The sequence below is a fragment of the Hemitrygon akajei genome, chromosome 5 (assembly GCF_048418815.1).
Source record: "Hemitrygon akajei chromosome 5, sHemAka1.3, whole genome shotgun sequence".
Taxonomy (NCBI): domain Eukaryota; kingdom Metazoa; phylum Chordata; class Chondrichthyes; order Myliobatiformes; family Dasyatidae; genus Hemitrygon; species Hemitrygon akajei.
This window is the reverse complement of record NC_133128.1, coordinates 123,361,165-123,376,626: the sequence shown is the minus strand read 5'-3', so window position 1 is coordinate 123,376,626 and position 15,462 is coordinate 123,361,165. Positions and strand designations below refer to the sequence as shown.

The 15,462-nt window shown below is 44.1% G+C and overlaps 1 protein-coding gene across 1 annotated transcript in view; it reads left to right on the top strand.

Annotated features, from left to right (window-relative positions):
• cps1 (carbamoyl-phosphate synthase 1, mitochondrial) overlaps window positions 1-15,462 on the top strand; it is a 180,468-nt gene that overhangs the window by 39,079 nt on the left and 125,927 nt on the right. The window contains exons 3-6 of the mRNA XM_073046354.1: window positions 7,961-8,105; window positions 13,226-13,315; window positions 14,223-14,279; window positions 14,381-14,473. Of these exons, the coding sequence (XP_072902455.1) occupies window positions 7,961-8,105; window positions 13,226-13,315; window positions 14,223-14,279; window positions 14,381-14,473 (385 nt within the window). The remainder of the gene's footprint in view (window positions 1-7,960; window positions 8,106-13,225; window positions 13,316-14,222; window positions 14,280-14,380; window positions 14,474-15,462) is intronic.

The window sequence follows — 15,462 nt, the reverse complement described above, 5'->3', positions numbered from 1 at the left end:
GTCTAACTGTACTCCCAGATACTTGTAGGTCTTAACCTGCTCCACACATTCTCCATTAATGATCACTGGCTCCATATGAGGCCTAGATCTCCTAAAGTCCACCACCATCTCCTTGGTCTTGGTGATATTGAGACGCAGGTAGTTTGAGTTGCACCATATCACAAAGTCCTGTATCAGTTTCCTATACTCCTCCTCCTGTCCATTCCTGACACACCCCACTATGGCCGTGTCATCAGCGAACTTCTGCACATGGCAGGACTCCGAGTTATATTGGAAGTCTGATGTGTACAGGGTGAACAGGACCGGAGAGAGTACGGTTCCCTGCGGCGCTCCTGTGCTGCTGACCACCGTGTCAGACCTACAGTCTCCCAATCGCACATACTGAGGTCTATCTGTCAAGTAGTCCACTATCCAATCCACCATGTGAGAGTCTACTCCCATCTCCGTTAGTTTGTGCCTTATGATCTTGGGCTGGATGGTGTTAAAGGCACTAGAGAAGTCAAGGAATGTAATCCTCACAGCACAACTGACCCCATCTAGGTGAGAGAGTGATTTGTGCAGCAAATACGTGATAGCATCCTCCACTCCCACCTTCTCCTTATACGCAAACTGAAGAGGATCCTGGGCGTGCCTGGTTTGTGGCCTCAGATTCTGTATTATCAGAACCTATCAAGTGTGACAGTTAGAAAGTGTGTATGAAACTGGAGGAAATAGCAGAGGTACTTAATGAATACTTCAGTATTCACTATGCAAAAGGATCTTGGTGATTGTAGTGATGACTTGCAGTGGACTGAAAAGCTTGAGCATGTAGATATTAAGAAAGAGGATGTGCTGGAGATTTTGGAAAGCATCAAGTTGGATAAGTTGCCGGGACCGGACGAGATGTATACCAGGCTACTGTAGGAGGCGAGGGAGGAAATTGCTCACCAGGATTTCTTCCATCCTGGTGATGATTTTTGCATCATCGATGGGGATGGGAGAGGTTCTGGAGGATTGGAAGGTTGCAGATGTTGTTCCTTTATTCAAGAAAGGAAGTAGAGATAGCCCAGGAAATTATAGACCAGTGAGTCTTACCTCAGTGGTTGGTAAGTTGGTGGAGAAGATCCTGAGAGGCAGGATTTATGTACATTTGGAGAGGTATAATATGATTAGGAGTAGTCAGCATGGCTTTGTCAAGGGCAGGTTGTGCCTTACTAGCCTGATTGAATTTTTTGAGGATGTGAATAAACAATTTGATGAAGGAAAAGCAGTAGATGTAGTGTATATGGATTTCAGCAAGGCATTTGATAAGGTACCCCATACAAGGCTTATTGAGAAAGAAAGGAGGCATGGGATCCAAGGGGATATTGCTTTGTGGATCGAGAATTGTCTTGCCCACAGAAGGCAAAGAGTGGTTGTAGACGGGTCATATTCTGAATAGAGGTCAATCACCAGTGGAGTGCCACAGAGATCTGTTCTGGGACCCTTACTCTTTGTGATTTTTATAAATGGCCTGAATGAGGAAGTGGAGGGATGGGTTAGTAAGTTTGCTGATGACACAAAGGTTGGGGGTGTTGTGGATAGTGTGGAGGGCTGTCAGAGGTTACAGTGGGACATTGATAGGATGCAAAACCGGGTTGAGAAGTGGCAGATGGAGTTCAACCCAGATAAGTGTGAAGTGGTTCATTTTGGTACTTCAATTATGATGGCAGAATATAGTATTAATGGTAATACTCTTGGCAGTGTGGAGGATCAGAGGGATCTTGGGGTCTGAGAGCATAGGATGCTCAAAGCAGTTGTGCAGGTTGACTCTGTGGTTAAAAAGGCATATGGTATGTTGGCTTTCATCAATCGTAGAATTGAATTTAGGAGCCAAGAGGTAATGTTGCAGCTATATAGGACCCTGGTCAGACCCCACTTGGAGTACTGTGCTCAGTTCTGGTCGCCTCACTACAGGAAGGGTGTGGAAGCCATAGAAAGGGTGCAGAGGAGATTTACAAGGATGTTGCCTGGATTGTGGGGCATGCCTTATGAGATTAGGTTGAGTGAACTCTGCCTTTTCTCCTTGGAACGAAGGAGGATGAGAGGTGACCTGATAGAGGTGTATAAGATGATGAGAGGCATTGATCGTGTGGATAGTCAGAGGCTTTTTCCCAGGGCTGAAATGGTTGCCACAAGAGGACACAGGTTTAAGGTGCTGGGGAGTAGGTACAGAGGAGATGTCAGGGGTAAGTTTTTTATGCAGAGAGCGGTGAGTGTGTGGAATGGACTGCCGGCAACGGTGGTGGAGGCGGATACGATAGGGTCTTTTAAGAGACTTTTAGACACGGAGCTTAGTAAAATAGAGTGCTATAGGTAAGCCTTGTAATTTCTAAGGTAGGGACATGTTTGGCATACTTTGTAGGCCGAAGGGCCTGTATTGTGCTGTAGATTTTCTATATGTTCTAAAATAATTAATAATAATAAATAAATAAACAATAAACTATGCATCCCTTACTGATGCATAGTTGGATGCATCAGCAAGGGAGATGAGGCTGAGTACAGGGCTACGGTGGGAAACCTTGTCAAATGGTGTGAGCAGAATCATCTGCAGCTTAATGTGAAAATGATTAAGGAGCTGGTGGTGGACCTGAGGAGGGCTAAGGCACCGATGACCCCTGTTTCCATCCAAGGAGTCAGTGTGGACATGGTGGAGGATTACAAATACCTGGGGATACGAATTGACAATAAACTGGACTGGTCAAAGAACACTGAGGCTTTCTACAAGAAGGGTCAGAGCCGTCTCTACATCCTGAGGAGACTGAGGTCCTTTAACATCTGCTGGATGATGCTGAGGATGTTCTACGAGTCTGTGGTGGCCATTGCTATCATGTTTGCTGTTGTGTGCTGGGGCAGCAGACTGAGGGTAGCAGACACCAACAGAATCAACAAACTCATTCGTAAGGCCATTGATGTTGTGGGGGTGGAACTGGACTCTCTGACGGTGGTGTCTGAAAAGAGGATGCTGTCCAAGTTGCATGCCATCTTGGAAAATGTCTCCCATCCACTTCATAATGTACTGGTTAGGCACAGGAGTACATTCAGCCAGAGACTCATTTCACCGAGATGCAACACTGAGCGTCATAGGAAGTCATTCCTGCCTGTGGCCTTCAAACTTTACAACTCCTCCCTCGGAGTGCCAGACACCCTGAGCCAATAGGCTGGTCCTGGACTTATTTCCACTTGGAATAATGTACTTATTATTTAATTATTTATAGTTTTATATTGCTATATTTCTACTCTATTCTTGGTTGGTGCAACTGTAACGAAACCCAATTTCCCTTGGGATCAGTAAAGTCTGTCTGTCTTTAAATATTGAGAACATGAGATGAAGAATTCTTGAAAGTGAGTCCATAGGTTATGGGAACAGTTCAGTGATGGGGGTAAGTGAAGTTGAATGAAGTTATCTGTATTGGTTCAAGAGGTTGAGGGGTAGTAGCTGCTTCTGAACCTGGTGGTGTGAGCATTGAGGCTCCTGCACCTTCTTCATGAAGGCAGCAGTGAGAAGAGAGCATGTCCTGAGTGGTAAGGGTCCCTGATGATGGATGCTACTCTCATGGCACCAGCACTGTGTTCAGATGTGCTCAGTGGTGGGGTGGGCTTTACCCATGATGGACTGGGCTGTATCCACTATTTCTTGTGGATTTTCTGTTCAAGGATATCAGTGTTTCCATACCGGGCTGTGATGCAGCCAGACAATATACTCTGCACCACACACCTCGGGAAGTTTATCAAAGTTTTAGATGTCAGAGGTATTCCTTTTGTCCTCTTCATCACTCCCCTGCAGCTGGACGTGGACACTTGTCCTCTCCCTTTTGATCTCCCTTACTGCTGAACCGTCCAATCTGCTGAATACCACACAGGAGCAGGCTCTTTGGCCCACAATATCTGTGCTGACTGTGACGGCAATTTAAACTAAGTCTATCGACCTGCACATGATTCATATCCTTCCATTGCAGTCTACTCCTTGACATTCGTATGCAGATTGGTAATGTAGGTATATGACAGACTGTCAGGGTTCCCATGCTTTGGTAGGTTTTGGCAGCTGGGAACATTGTGAGCAATGGGCCGTGGATCTCAGGAAGAATGTGCTGTCCCCAGAGAGGGTCCAGAGCAGGTTCACAAGAATGGTCCATGGAATGAAGGGCTGGACATATGACAAGCAACTGATGTCTCCTGGCCTGTGCTTGATGGAGATCAGAAGGATGAGGGGACATTTCACTGAGTCCTACTTGATACAGAAAGGTCTGGATAGAGTGGATGTTGAGCGGACATTTCCATTAGTAGGATTGTTTTGGATAGGAGGGCACAGCCTCTGAATAAAGGGGTTTCTGTTTAAAGATAGCAGGCTGGTGGTGTAGTGGCAACAGCACCGAACTTTGAGGTGAATGGCCCCAAGTTCAAATCCTACCGGCTCCTTGCACACTTTCCATCTGTGCTGGGCTGAGTGTCGAGCTTGCAACTCAGCCTCGTAAAAAAACAGTCAAGTGCTACGGAAATGGTAAAAAAAATGCTGCCCGATGTGCCACGAGGCACAAAAAGTGTCAACAACAGCAACAACCTTTAAAACTGAGATGAGGAGGAATTTCTTCAGCCAGAAAATGGTGAATTTGTGGAATTCATTGTCACAGATGGCTGGGGAGGGAAGACAAGTCATTGGGTGTATTTCAGGTAGAAATTGATAAGGTCTTAATCGGTAATGGTTCAGGGGATTGAAAAAATGTCATTCATGATTGAATGGTGGAGTAGGCTTGATGGCTAATTCTGCTCATATATCTTACGGACTTATGGTGCACCTTGTCTGTCTGAGTTCCTCCAGCATTTTGTGTGTGTTGCTTCCTAAGCTCTTTCTTTCCTAAATGCTAGTCCTTTGTCATTGCCCTTTCTTGTATTTTCCTGTTTATGTACTCCAAATCAACTACTCTTCTAAAGCTATTCTATAAGACCATAAGACACTGAATTGACTTTATTTCTTACATCCTTTACATACATGACGAGTAAAAATCTTTACGCTACGTTGCATATAGATGTGCTATATGCAATAATAGTAATTTATAATAATTTATAATAAATAGAACAGTCAATGTAACATTGTAACAAGGAGCAAAAGTAGGCCATTTGGCCCATTGAGTCTGCTGCACAATTTCATCACAGTTGATTCTTCTCAACTCCATTCTCCTGCCCATTCCCCATAACCTTCGACGGCATTACTAATGGCAAACTAACAACCTCTGATTTAAATATACTGTACCCAATGGCTTGGTCTCTGCAGTTGTCTGTGGCAGTGAATTTCACAGATTCACCACCTTGTGGATAAAGAAATTCCTCTTCACCTCTGTTCGAAAACGATGATCTTCTATTTTACGGCTGTGCCCTCCAGTCCTAGACACTTCCAGATAGGAAACATCCTCTGCTTGTGTACTCTACCTAGGTCTTTCAATAGGTTTCAATGAGAATTTCCCTCTCATTCTTCTAACCTGAAGCAAATAAAGGCCCAAAGCATCAAACACTGCTCATATATTAACCATTTCATTCCTGGGATCATTCTCTAACCCTATTCCTTACGTAATGTTACTTTTACTTTGTTTATCCATAGATTCTTAGCTGATGACCTACAGTCTTTAACAGGAGCAGAGGTTCTGGGAATTTATTTAAAGGAACAGCAGTGAAAGGCTTATAATTAGGGAGAAAATAAATTGTGATAAGAATGTGCATATGCTGTCAAAACAAAGAATAAATCTTTCACTGGGTATATAAAAATGAGTTGGTGGCTGACGTAAATCTTAGAACATCTGGAGACTGAGATGGCAATATAATAATCATACCCTTGAGGTTCTGTTTCTGGTGTTTTCATATGTCCTGCTGCTACCTAGAAGGGGTCCTCATGCCAAAAGTCACATTGTCACTTTATCATTTCCTCTCAGAGTCATCTTTTGTATAGATACTCTTGCACCTAGTGTCACTTTACGTCCATACAGTCAGTCAGTTTATGCATGTAAGCTAATCTTATGTACAGCCACACTCAACAGTTACTTGTACATTGTGACAGTAAAGGTCCCTGACCAAAAGATCAGAGTGGGAGGGGGGATGAGGAATCAAAGTAAATTGATTATCAAAGTACATATAGGACACCATATACAACCCCGAGATTCATTTTCTTGCAGGCATAATGTACAGTACACAGCAGATCCAAGAAACATAATAGAATCTTTGAAAGACTGCATCAACAGGATGGATGAACACCCAATGTGCAAAAATTGTGCAAATACAAAAGAAAAAAAAATGAAATGAATATCAAAAACATGAGATGAAGAGTCCTTGAAAGTGATTGCATAAGTTATGGGAACAATTCAGTGATGGAGCAAGTGAAGTTATCACCTCTGGTTCAAAATCCTGATGGTTGAGGAGTAATAGCTATTCCTGAAGCTAGTTGTGTGGATCCTGAGACTCTTGTACCTTCTTCCTGATGGCAGTAGTGAGAAGAGAGCATGGCCAGGATGGTGAGGGTCCCTGATGACGGATGCTACCATGTAGATGTGCTCAGTTTTGAGGAGGGCTTTACCCGTGATGTACTGGGCCATATCCACTACTTTTTGTAGGACTTTTTATCCAAGGGCATTGGTGTTTCCATGCCAGGCTGTGATGCAACCAGTCAATATATTCTCTGCCAGCCATCTATAGAAGTTTGTCAAAGTTTTACAAAGTTTTAGATGAAGTGCTGAATCTTCACAAACTCCTAAGGAAGTAAAGGCCCAGCTGTGCTTTCTTCATAAATGGCTCCTCTGAAATGATAATGTCAAGCTGACCCTCTCCACCTCTGATCCCCCAGTGAGAATTGGCTCATGGACTTCTGGTTTCCTCCTCCTTGGTCTTGCTAACATTGAGTGAGAGGTTATTATTGTGGCACCATTCAGCCAGATTTTCAATCTCCTTCTGATATGCCAATTCGTCACCACCTTTGATTCAGCCAATGGCAGTGGTGTCGTCAGCAAACTTGAATATGGCACTGGAGCTGTGATTAGCCACATAGACAAAAGTGTAAGCGAAAAGTAACAGGAAATTCAGGTTCAATAAAAGGTCTTTGATCTGAAATGTTGACTCGCTGACACATTTCCCCAATGAAGCCATGTATTGCCATCATGGCTAATTCCATGCTTAAAGTCGCACAGTCATGCAGCAAGGAAACGGGTCTTTTGCCCCACCGAGTCCACATGGATTTGTGGCTGACTCTGGGCTCCTTACGTTATCCTTTTATCAGTGATGTGGTTATTTATGACCCCATTCATCTGTGCCTTATGCAGTTTGATGGCCACCATAGCACTCTTAGCTATTCTTCCCATCAGTGTGTACTGGTTAAATTCTTCCATTATCCACAAACTAGAAAACTTGCCTAATGGCTCATTGTGTGTGATCCTGCTGTGCATACCAGTGGCTAAGATTGAACATGCAATTGCTGCAGCATCGATGGAGATCATTTGGCCCATTGAGTCAGTGCTGATTATTTGAGGTATATTCAAGTTCTTCTCATTTCTGTCTTCTTTCTCCTTGGCCTTGAAGGAATGGAAGTGAAAGTGGCTGACAAAATGCATCCTTGTGTCCAGATCATAAGGTGTTATTGTTTCTGTCAGTCTTTTACTTTCCATTTTTCTTCAGTTCTGTTTGAATGCTGGAATTAAACTTGCATGCACGCTACATCCAAGTGTAGGTAATGAAGTAATGAAGTCCAGAGTCATAATCATAACAACATCCTTTATTTCCCATGTGTTCCCAGGATCACTTGTCAATTGTAATAAATGTTATACTTAAGACTTTTTCCTATTTACCATGTCCAAATTCATCTTGCTTTTATATGTACATATGAAAACTACTTCTGGAAATACAACTGAAGTTCAAAGTTTCTTCTTTTGTTTGATGAATTTTGTTTTCCCATTTTTTTTCTTAGCTATCCTGAGACCTTGACAGACCCAAGCTACAGAGGACAGATCCTGACCCTCACGTCACCCATGGCTGGAAACTATGGGGTTCCAGATACAAAGAAATTGGATGAATTGGGTTTAATGAAATATGTAGAGTCTGAATTTATCCAGGTAAATCTGCCTGACAAGGATATCGATCCACTGATCTGCTGAATGCTCAGCTGTTTGACTTGCTGTTGAGGGTAAAACTGGCGCATCAAATGTGATTGAGTTGCTGACCAGCATGGGGGCAGAAATACCTTAGCAGGTCAAGTAGCATCTGTAGAGGGAGAAACGGTATTAATGACTCAGGTGGATTGGCTTTCACCTGAACTGGGAGAAGTTAAAATAAGTCAAGGCATGGAAGAGGAAATGGGGAAGAACAAAAGGCTGACCTCTGAAAGGGTAGAGCTTAATGGGTGAAAGGTTCGACTGGCTGTTATAGCAAGGCCAAAGCAGGATAATAGGGTAAGGTAAGAACTAGAAGCTGGGTCTGGAGAGCAGCAGATTAGTTGGGGGCAATAGCAAATAGAACCTAATTTGGGTAAGTGTGCGGTGATGTATCTTGAGGGATTCTAAGGGTAAGCCATATAAACCATGAGTGGTAGGCCCCTAAGGAGCCTCGAGGAACAAATGGATCTTGATGAAGAATGAGAAAGAAGGGGGCGGCAGATGAATTAAGCAGGTATTTTGTGTCAGTCTTCACTTTGGTGGATACAAATTGTTGCACAGTGCAGCCTGATAAGTCTCAGTACACACTGATGGACCCCTCTGGACTCTTAAAGAAAGTGACCATTGAGATAGTGGTTGAGTTGGCTTGAGTGTTGCAAAATCTTGTAGATTCAGGGGGGAGACAAAAGGCTTCATTAAATTGGAAAATAGCAAGAAGGGAGTAAAGCAGAAGCTGGGAAGTACAGGCCTGTTATCTTACATTGTTAAAGATGTTACATCAATCTCTTGTAAAAATTCAAGGTCATGTAAAATAAACACAATTTTTAGAAAGAGAAAAAAGACCTCTTTGTATAGGAGGAAATGTTTGCATGGCAGATGACTTGCTGGCCGGCAGGAAAATAAATGAGCATAAATGGATCTTTTCTCTGGTTGGCAAGAAGTGGTATGTGCTTTGCCACAAGGATTGATACTGGCCTCAAGTTTGTACAATTTATAAATGACTTAACTTGAATATGTAAGTTAATGGGACTGTAAAAACATATAGATTAGTTAAATAAGTGGCAAAGGGTATCATTTTTCCAATTAAAATGCCTTGGAATTCTCCTTAATCATGGCCCCTATCACCTTCCTGCTCAAGATGTTTTCTGTTCCTTTGTATTTCCTGAGGGTCTTCTCTGATATTAGCTTAAAGTTGCTTCCTTTATCTTTATCATTAAACATAAAATATCTCTTGTAATTTGAAATTCCAGAATCTTGCACCCTTATGTGATACCCTCGTAGGAACATGCTGGTCCTGAATTTTAATCATCTGGTCTTTATAAGACTCCCACATGTCAGATGTGGATTTGCCCTCAAACTGCCATCTCCAGTTCCTGTCCAATACTGTTGTAATCAGCCTTCCCCAACATAGCACTTCCACCTGAGGATCAGTCATTCTTATCGATAACTATTTTAAAGCATACAGAATTGCGATCAGTTTTTCCAGAATGCTCCCCTACTGAAACTTTGATTGCCTAGCCAGCCTCATTCCCCAATATGAAGTCAAGTACAGCTCAAGTCCCTAGCTAGATTATCTATGTATTGTTTCAAGAAACCCTTCTGAGTGCACCATCACAAATTCTGCCCATCTAAGCCTCACAAAGGGAATCTCATTCAATAATTTGGCAAAGTTACAATCACCCAATAAAAATAATCTTGTTGTTTCCACTTCTTTCCACGACCCTTCTGCAAATCTGAATGACTTCTGGTGGCTATTGGAAGGCCATAGTATAACCCTATCATAGTGATTGTATTCCTTATCCATGAGATCTACTCACAGGGCCTCTATGGCTGAGTCCTCCAGCATGTCCTGTTCTAGTTCAGCTGTGACATTCATGCAGTTTCAGTGAAGCAAATCATCTCCCCCTCTTCCCTGTTTTACATCTCTCTGTCCCATCTGAAACATCGAAAGCCTGGAATCCTGTCCCTCATCCAACCAAGTTCCAGTAATGGCTACATTTCCATAAGACGTAGGAGTAGAATTTGGCTATTCAGCACATCATATCTGCTCTGCTATTCCATCATGGCTGATTTATTATCCCTTTCAACCCTATTCTCCTGCATTCTCCCATAACCTTTACATCCTTACTAACCAAGCAACTAACAACCCCTTCTTTAAGTACGCCCAATGACTTGGCCTCCACAGTTGTCTGTGGCAATGAATTCCACAAATTCATCAGCCTCTAGGCCAATGAAGTTCCTCCTCATCCTTGTTCTAAAGGGACGTCCGTCTATTCTGTGGTCCTGGACTCTCTCACTATAGGAAACATCTTCTCCACACACTCCTTATAGGCCTTTCAATAATTAGTAGGCTTCAATGAGATAGCCCCTCATTCTTCTAAACTACAGTGAGCACAGGCCCAGAGCCATCGAATGTTCTCCTTAAATTAACCCTTTCATACCCAGGATCATTTTCTTGAACCTCCTCTAGACTCTCTTCAATATCAGCACACCTGCTTAGATAAGGGACCCAAAACTGCTCACAATATTCCAAGTGCGATCTGACAAATCACTTATAAAACCTCAGCATTTCATCCTTGCTTTTATTGTATATTCTAGTTCTCTCAAAATGGATGCTAAAATTGCATTTAGTTTCCTTACCACTGACTCTACCTGGGAAACCTGCATGAGGATTCCCAAGTCCCTTTGTGCCTCTGATTTCTGAATTTGCTCCCATTTAGAAAGTAGTCTGTGCCTTTATTCCTTCTCCCAAGGTGCATGACCATACACTTCCCTGTAATTCCATGTAATAATGTAGGTTCAAAGCTCATCTGCTTCCCTGTTACAGTTCTTAGATTGAAATAAGTACACCACAGACCATTGTTCCCATGGTGATCCTTAACTTGGTGCTGCCTATTCTTCCTGTTTTACTAACCTCAACCTTTCACTCAATCACTCCACTTGTTGGCCTACTGCTCTGCCTCCCAAACCCCCACCATACAAGTTGAAACTTTTCTGAATAACATTATCAGTTTTCCCTGTGAGAACATTGGCTCTCTTCCAGTTTAGATTCAAATTGTCATTCCTGTACATGCAGGCTCCACCTGCCCTGGAGGTTTACCTGAAGGGTCTCTCCTTAGGTACACATTCACTGTACTATATACCAATTATTTCCCTTGTTAGTATGCACAACACCATGAGATTATAACCCTAGAAGTTGTTCTGATGAAGTATCTTGACTTGAAATTTTGTCTCTTTATTCTTCTCCTTAGATGCTGCCTGACCTGTTGAGTTCTTCCAGCATTTTGTGTGTGTTGCTCTGGATTTCCAGCATCTGCAGAATCTCTTGTACTTACTTACCTAGAGGTCCTGCTGCTTAATTTCCCACATAACTCCCTAAGTTCTCATTTTTCGTACTGCCTCTGTCATTGATACCAACATGGATAATGACCTCTGGCCACTCACCCTCTTCTTTCAGAATGTCCTGTGCCCACTCAGAGACATTATTAAACACTGACCTGCAAGGCAACACACCATCCTACTGAGAAGCTGTCCTGCCAACAATATCTGAAGTGGTATATTGTTATAGAGGGAAATGGCTGTGAGGGTCTCCTGCACTACCTACCTGCCCTATCTGGCTGAGCCTGCAGTGTGACCATATCTCTGAAACCCCTATCGGTCATGCTCTCTGCCTCCTGTATGCTTCTTGGTGTCTAAACGAATCCCAGTGCTCTGAGAGAAGCTGTAGCAGGCCCTGCATCCCACAGACATGTGCCCAGCATGCTTGGCTGCCTCCAGACTCCCACAGCTCATGGGAGGAGCGCACCATCCACTAACTGCCATCTCTACTCCTTGGGTTACCACTGCTTTAAGGAAAGACCTTGCCATGTCATTGCTCAGCCTCCTTGGTGAAGACTTGCTTGTCAAAACCTTTGGACTTCAAGCCAGCCCTTCTCTGCTATAGATCAGTATCTTTATAAATCACTTCTTTCCCTCTGTGGGACATATTTTAATTTCAAGCTCCTTTCCCATCCTGACACGTTGATCCATGGCCTCCTCTGCACTTCCATTCCCCATTCTGTCTCCCCTCTTACCTCCTCTCTTCTCCTTACCTGCCTATCAGCTCCTCAGGTGTCCTTCCTTCTTCCCTCTCTCCCCCATGGTCCACACTCCTGTCCTATCAGATTCCTTCTTCTTCAGCCTTTTATTTTTTCCACCTATCATCTCCCAGCTTCTCACTTCTTCACCCCACCTCCTCCTCTCCTGTGAACTGTTGGAAGGTCTGCATCACACCCCGAGCAAAATGACGGCAATCCTTTGTTCCTGTTCTCTACCCATAGGGCCTGATTTGTGGAGATTTTCGGGATATCTTACCCCAATGCTATATATTGCAATCTTTGGCTAACAGTATAATGCCATCTCCTCTTTCCTATTCCCCTCTGCCTCGCCCGGATATTTTAGACTCCTGGGACACTGCATTGGCTGCCCTGCCTGACATTCAACCATGCCTCCGTGATAACAACAATACTACCTGTTAACTACAGCTTTGAGCTCATCTACCTTACGAGTGATTATTCTTGCTTTGCAATCGATGCAATTTACCTGTGTACATTTACTCTAGCTTGTTCCCACTGGATTTACTATTCCTCTTCCAGGTGACTCTCTGGCCAAACATCTACTCTGAGCCTCATTGCTCTGCCACCTCAGTTTAAACCTTCCCCAACAGCTTTAACAAACATCCCATAAGGCCATGAGACATAGAAGCAGAATCAGTCCATTCGGCTCAACGAGCCTGCTCTGCTAGAATGTTGGTCTCGTTCAGTTTAAGGTGCAATTTTCCCCTGTTTTAAGGGTGCATCTTCACCAGAAACAGCTTCAGTAATCCCAGAACTGAAAGCCCATTCCTCCTGAATATTCCCTTTAGCCTCATGTTATCTGCCCATCCTTCTGTTCCTGTTCTCACTGGATTTGGGACACCAGAGTGAGGGTCAGGTGTTGGAGAGTGGGGTGGATGAGGGGGTGGGATGGGGAGGGGCATGCTTTCTCTCAGGTTGAAATGAGCGCTGCCTGATTGGACTAATGTGCTGTTCTGGGATTATCAGGTGTCAGGATTACTTGTGCAGGATTACAGCCATGAATACAGCCACTGGAACTCTGTTAAATCACTTGGCGAGTGGCTGTATGAAGAAAAGGTATGGTTCTCGTTTTCTCGTTCCCAACCTTATGTTGCTGTGGTGTAGCTCCAAGCTTCCAGTCAACTTGTTGTGCCTTGTACATGTTACCGTTTCCCTGGATGGGTGGGCCTCCACTTTGCTGGGCGGTTGTACTTCCAACCCTTCTCAGATGAAATGGGGGTTACCAAGCGCCACCAGTACTGACCCTCTCTCCACCCGGGAAGAAGGAAGACCACAAGATGCCAGGCCTCGGACTGCTTGTTCTCTGGGGAATGTTAGCATGCTGTCTTTGTCTGTGAGCCATCAGAGATACCTGGCCATCCTTTGGAAATGGCCCAGTCTGCATGTGACAGAGTGACGGAGCCTGGGTCCTGGGTTTTGGAAGTTTTCCTGTGCATTTCTGAATTAGGTCTTACTTCCCTGTTTTATTGAGTTGGTTACTAAGAGGCAATGTACAAAGAAAGAAGGGAGTTCATGATCAATGGGTTTGGGGCCTGAGGTAATCTTAAACCAGTCTGGTCCTGTCCATCCCAACCTGGGCCGGTTTGATCAGGTCTGCCCACACCTGGGACTGTCTGGTTTGGTCTGTCCACACCTGGGCTGGTCCAGGTTTGGAGGTCATCCTGGTGTGGGTTAGTCTGTCCACACTCCAACAGACTGAGATCATCCTAGTCTGCCTGGTCGATTGCACAGTCATTTGCCACGGATTCCAGGGTGATGCCTGGTGCTCTGCAGTGCAAGAGCTGTGTCAGTCTGAGAAGTGCCAGTGCCACGATGGTGGTTGACATATCCTGTTGAGGCTTTGGCGGACAGATTTTCAATTGGAAAGCAGATTCAGTTAGCGCTGCAGCTGGCTGTTGTTTCTGGTGTCAGGAGGAACCTAATGACTTGATGCCTTATGGAATGTGCTTTACTTTTTGAGCAGATCCCTGCCCTTTATGGGGTAGACACCAGGATGCTTACAAAGATCGTCCGGGATAAGGTAAGTGTCAAGGTGTCGACGTTAAAGTTCTGAACTAATTACAGTGTTTCCAGTTATTTAAAAAGCCCATTTAATGTAATTTTTAATATAAATCTCCACAGGGAACAATTCTCGGTAAAATTGAATTTGAAGGTGATCCAGTAGAATTTGTAGATCCCAATCTGCGAAACCTAATGGCAGAAATATCAACCAAAGTAAGTTCCTATTTTATTTAATGAATATCTTAAATACCGTGTTTATAAGTTTATGCAGTTTAAATTCACTACTCCAAGGGGAGGAAGTTTCAGTATCTCCGGCTTGGGGAGATCCCTGATTGTGCTCTGGCGCTGAGAAAGCCTCTGCATATCCTCAAAAGAACTTGCTGGAAATTGGGATATTGCCTTTGGGAATTGCCATGGTTTCCTCTGTTTCCGGAACAGATTAGTGGGCAGCACACACAAATTGCTGGAGGAACTTAGCAGGTCAGGCAGGACCTGGAAAGGAAGGGGGAAGAAGCCAGAATAAGAAGGTGGGGGAGGGGGAAGAGTACAAATTGGTGGGTGATAAGTGAAGCCTAGTGAGGGGGAAGGTAGGTGGGCGGGAGAGGGAGGATGAGCTGATAGGTGGAAAGGGTAAAGGGCTGAAGAAGGAGGAATCTGATAGGAGAGTGGACCATGGGGGAAAGGGAAGGAGGAGAGGCACCAGAGGTGATAGGCAGCTGAGGAGAAGAGAAAGCAGTAAGATGGGGCCAGAATGGGGAATGGAAGAAGAGAGAAGAGAGAGGGGAAGAAATTGCCAGAAGTTAGAAAAATTGATATTCATGTCATCAAGTTGGAGGCTACCCAAATACTAAGTGTTGTTCCTCCAACCTGGGAGCCACCTCATCATGGCAGTAAAGATGCCTTGTTCCCCCAGATTAATGGGTATGTCTTTTTCCTGGGAGATTGGGGTCATTAGCAGGAGGTCCACCATCCTTAATTGCCTTTGAGAAATTGGCAGAAAGTTGGTTTACCATGCTACAGTCCTTGTGGTGCAGCGTTCCCACAGCAAGGCTGTAAGGTTATGTTTTATTTAGAGATACAGCACGGTTACAGACCCCTCTGGCCCAATGAGCTCATGCCACCCAATTACACCCATGTGATCAATTAAATGACTAACCTGTACGTCTTTGCCAGGAGGGAGGAAACTGGGGCGCCCGGGGGAA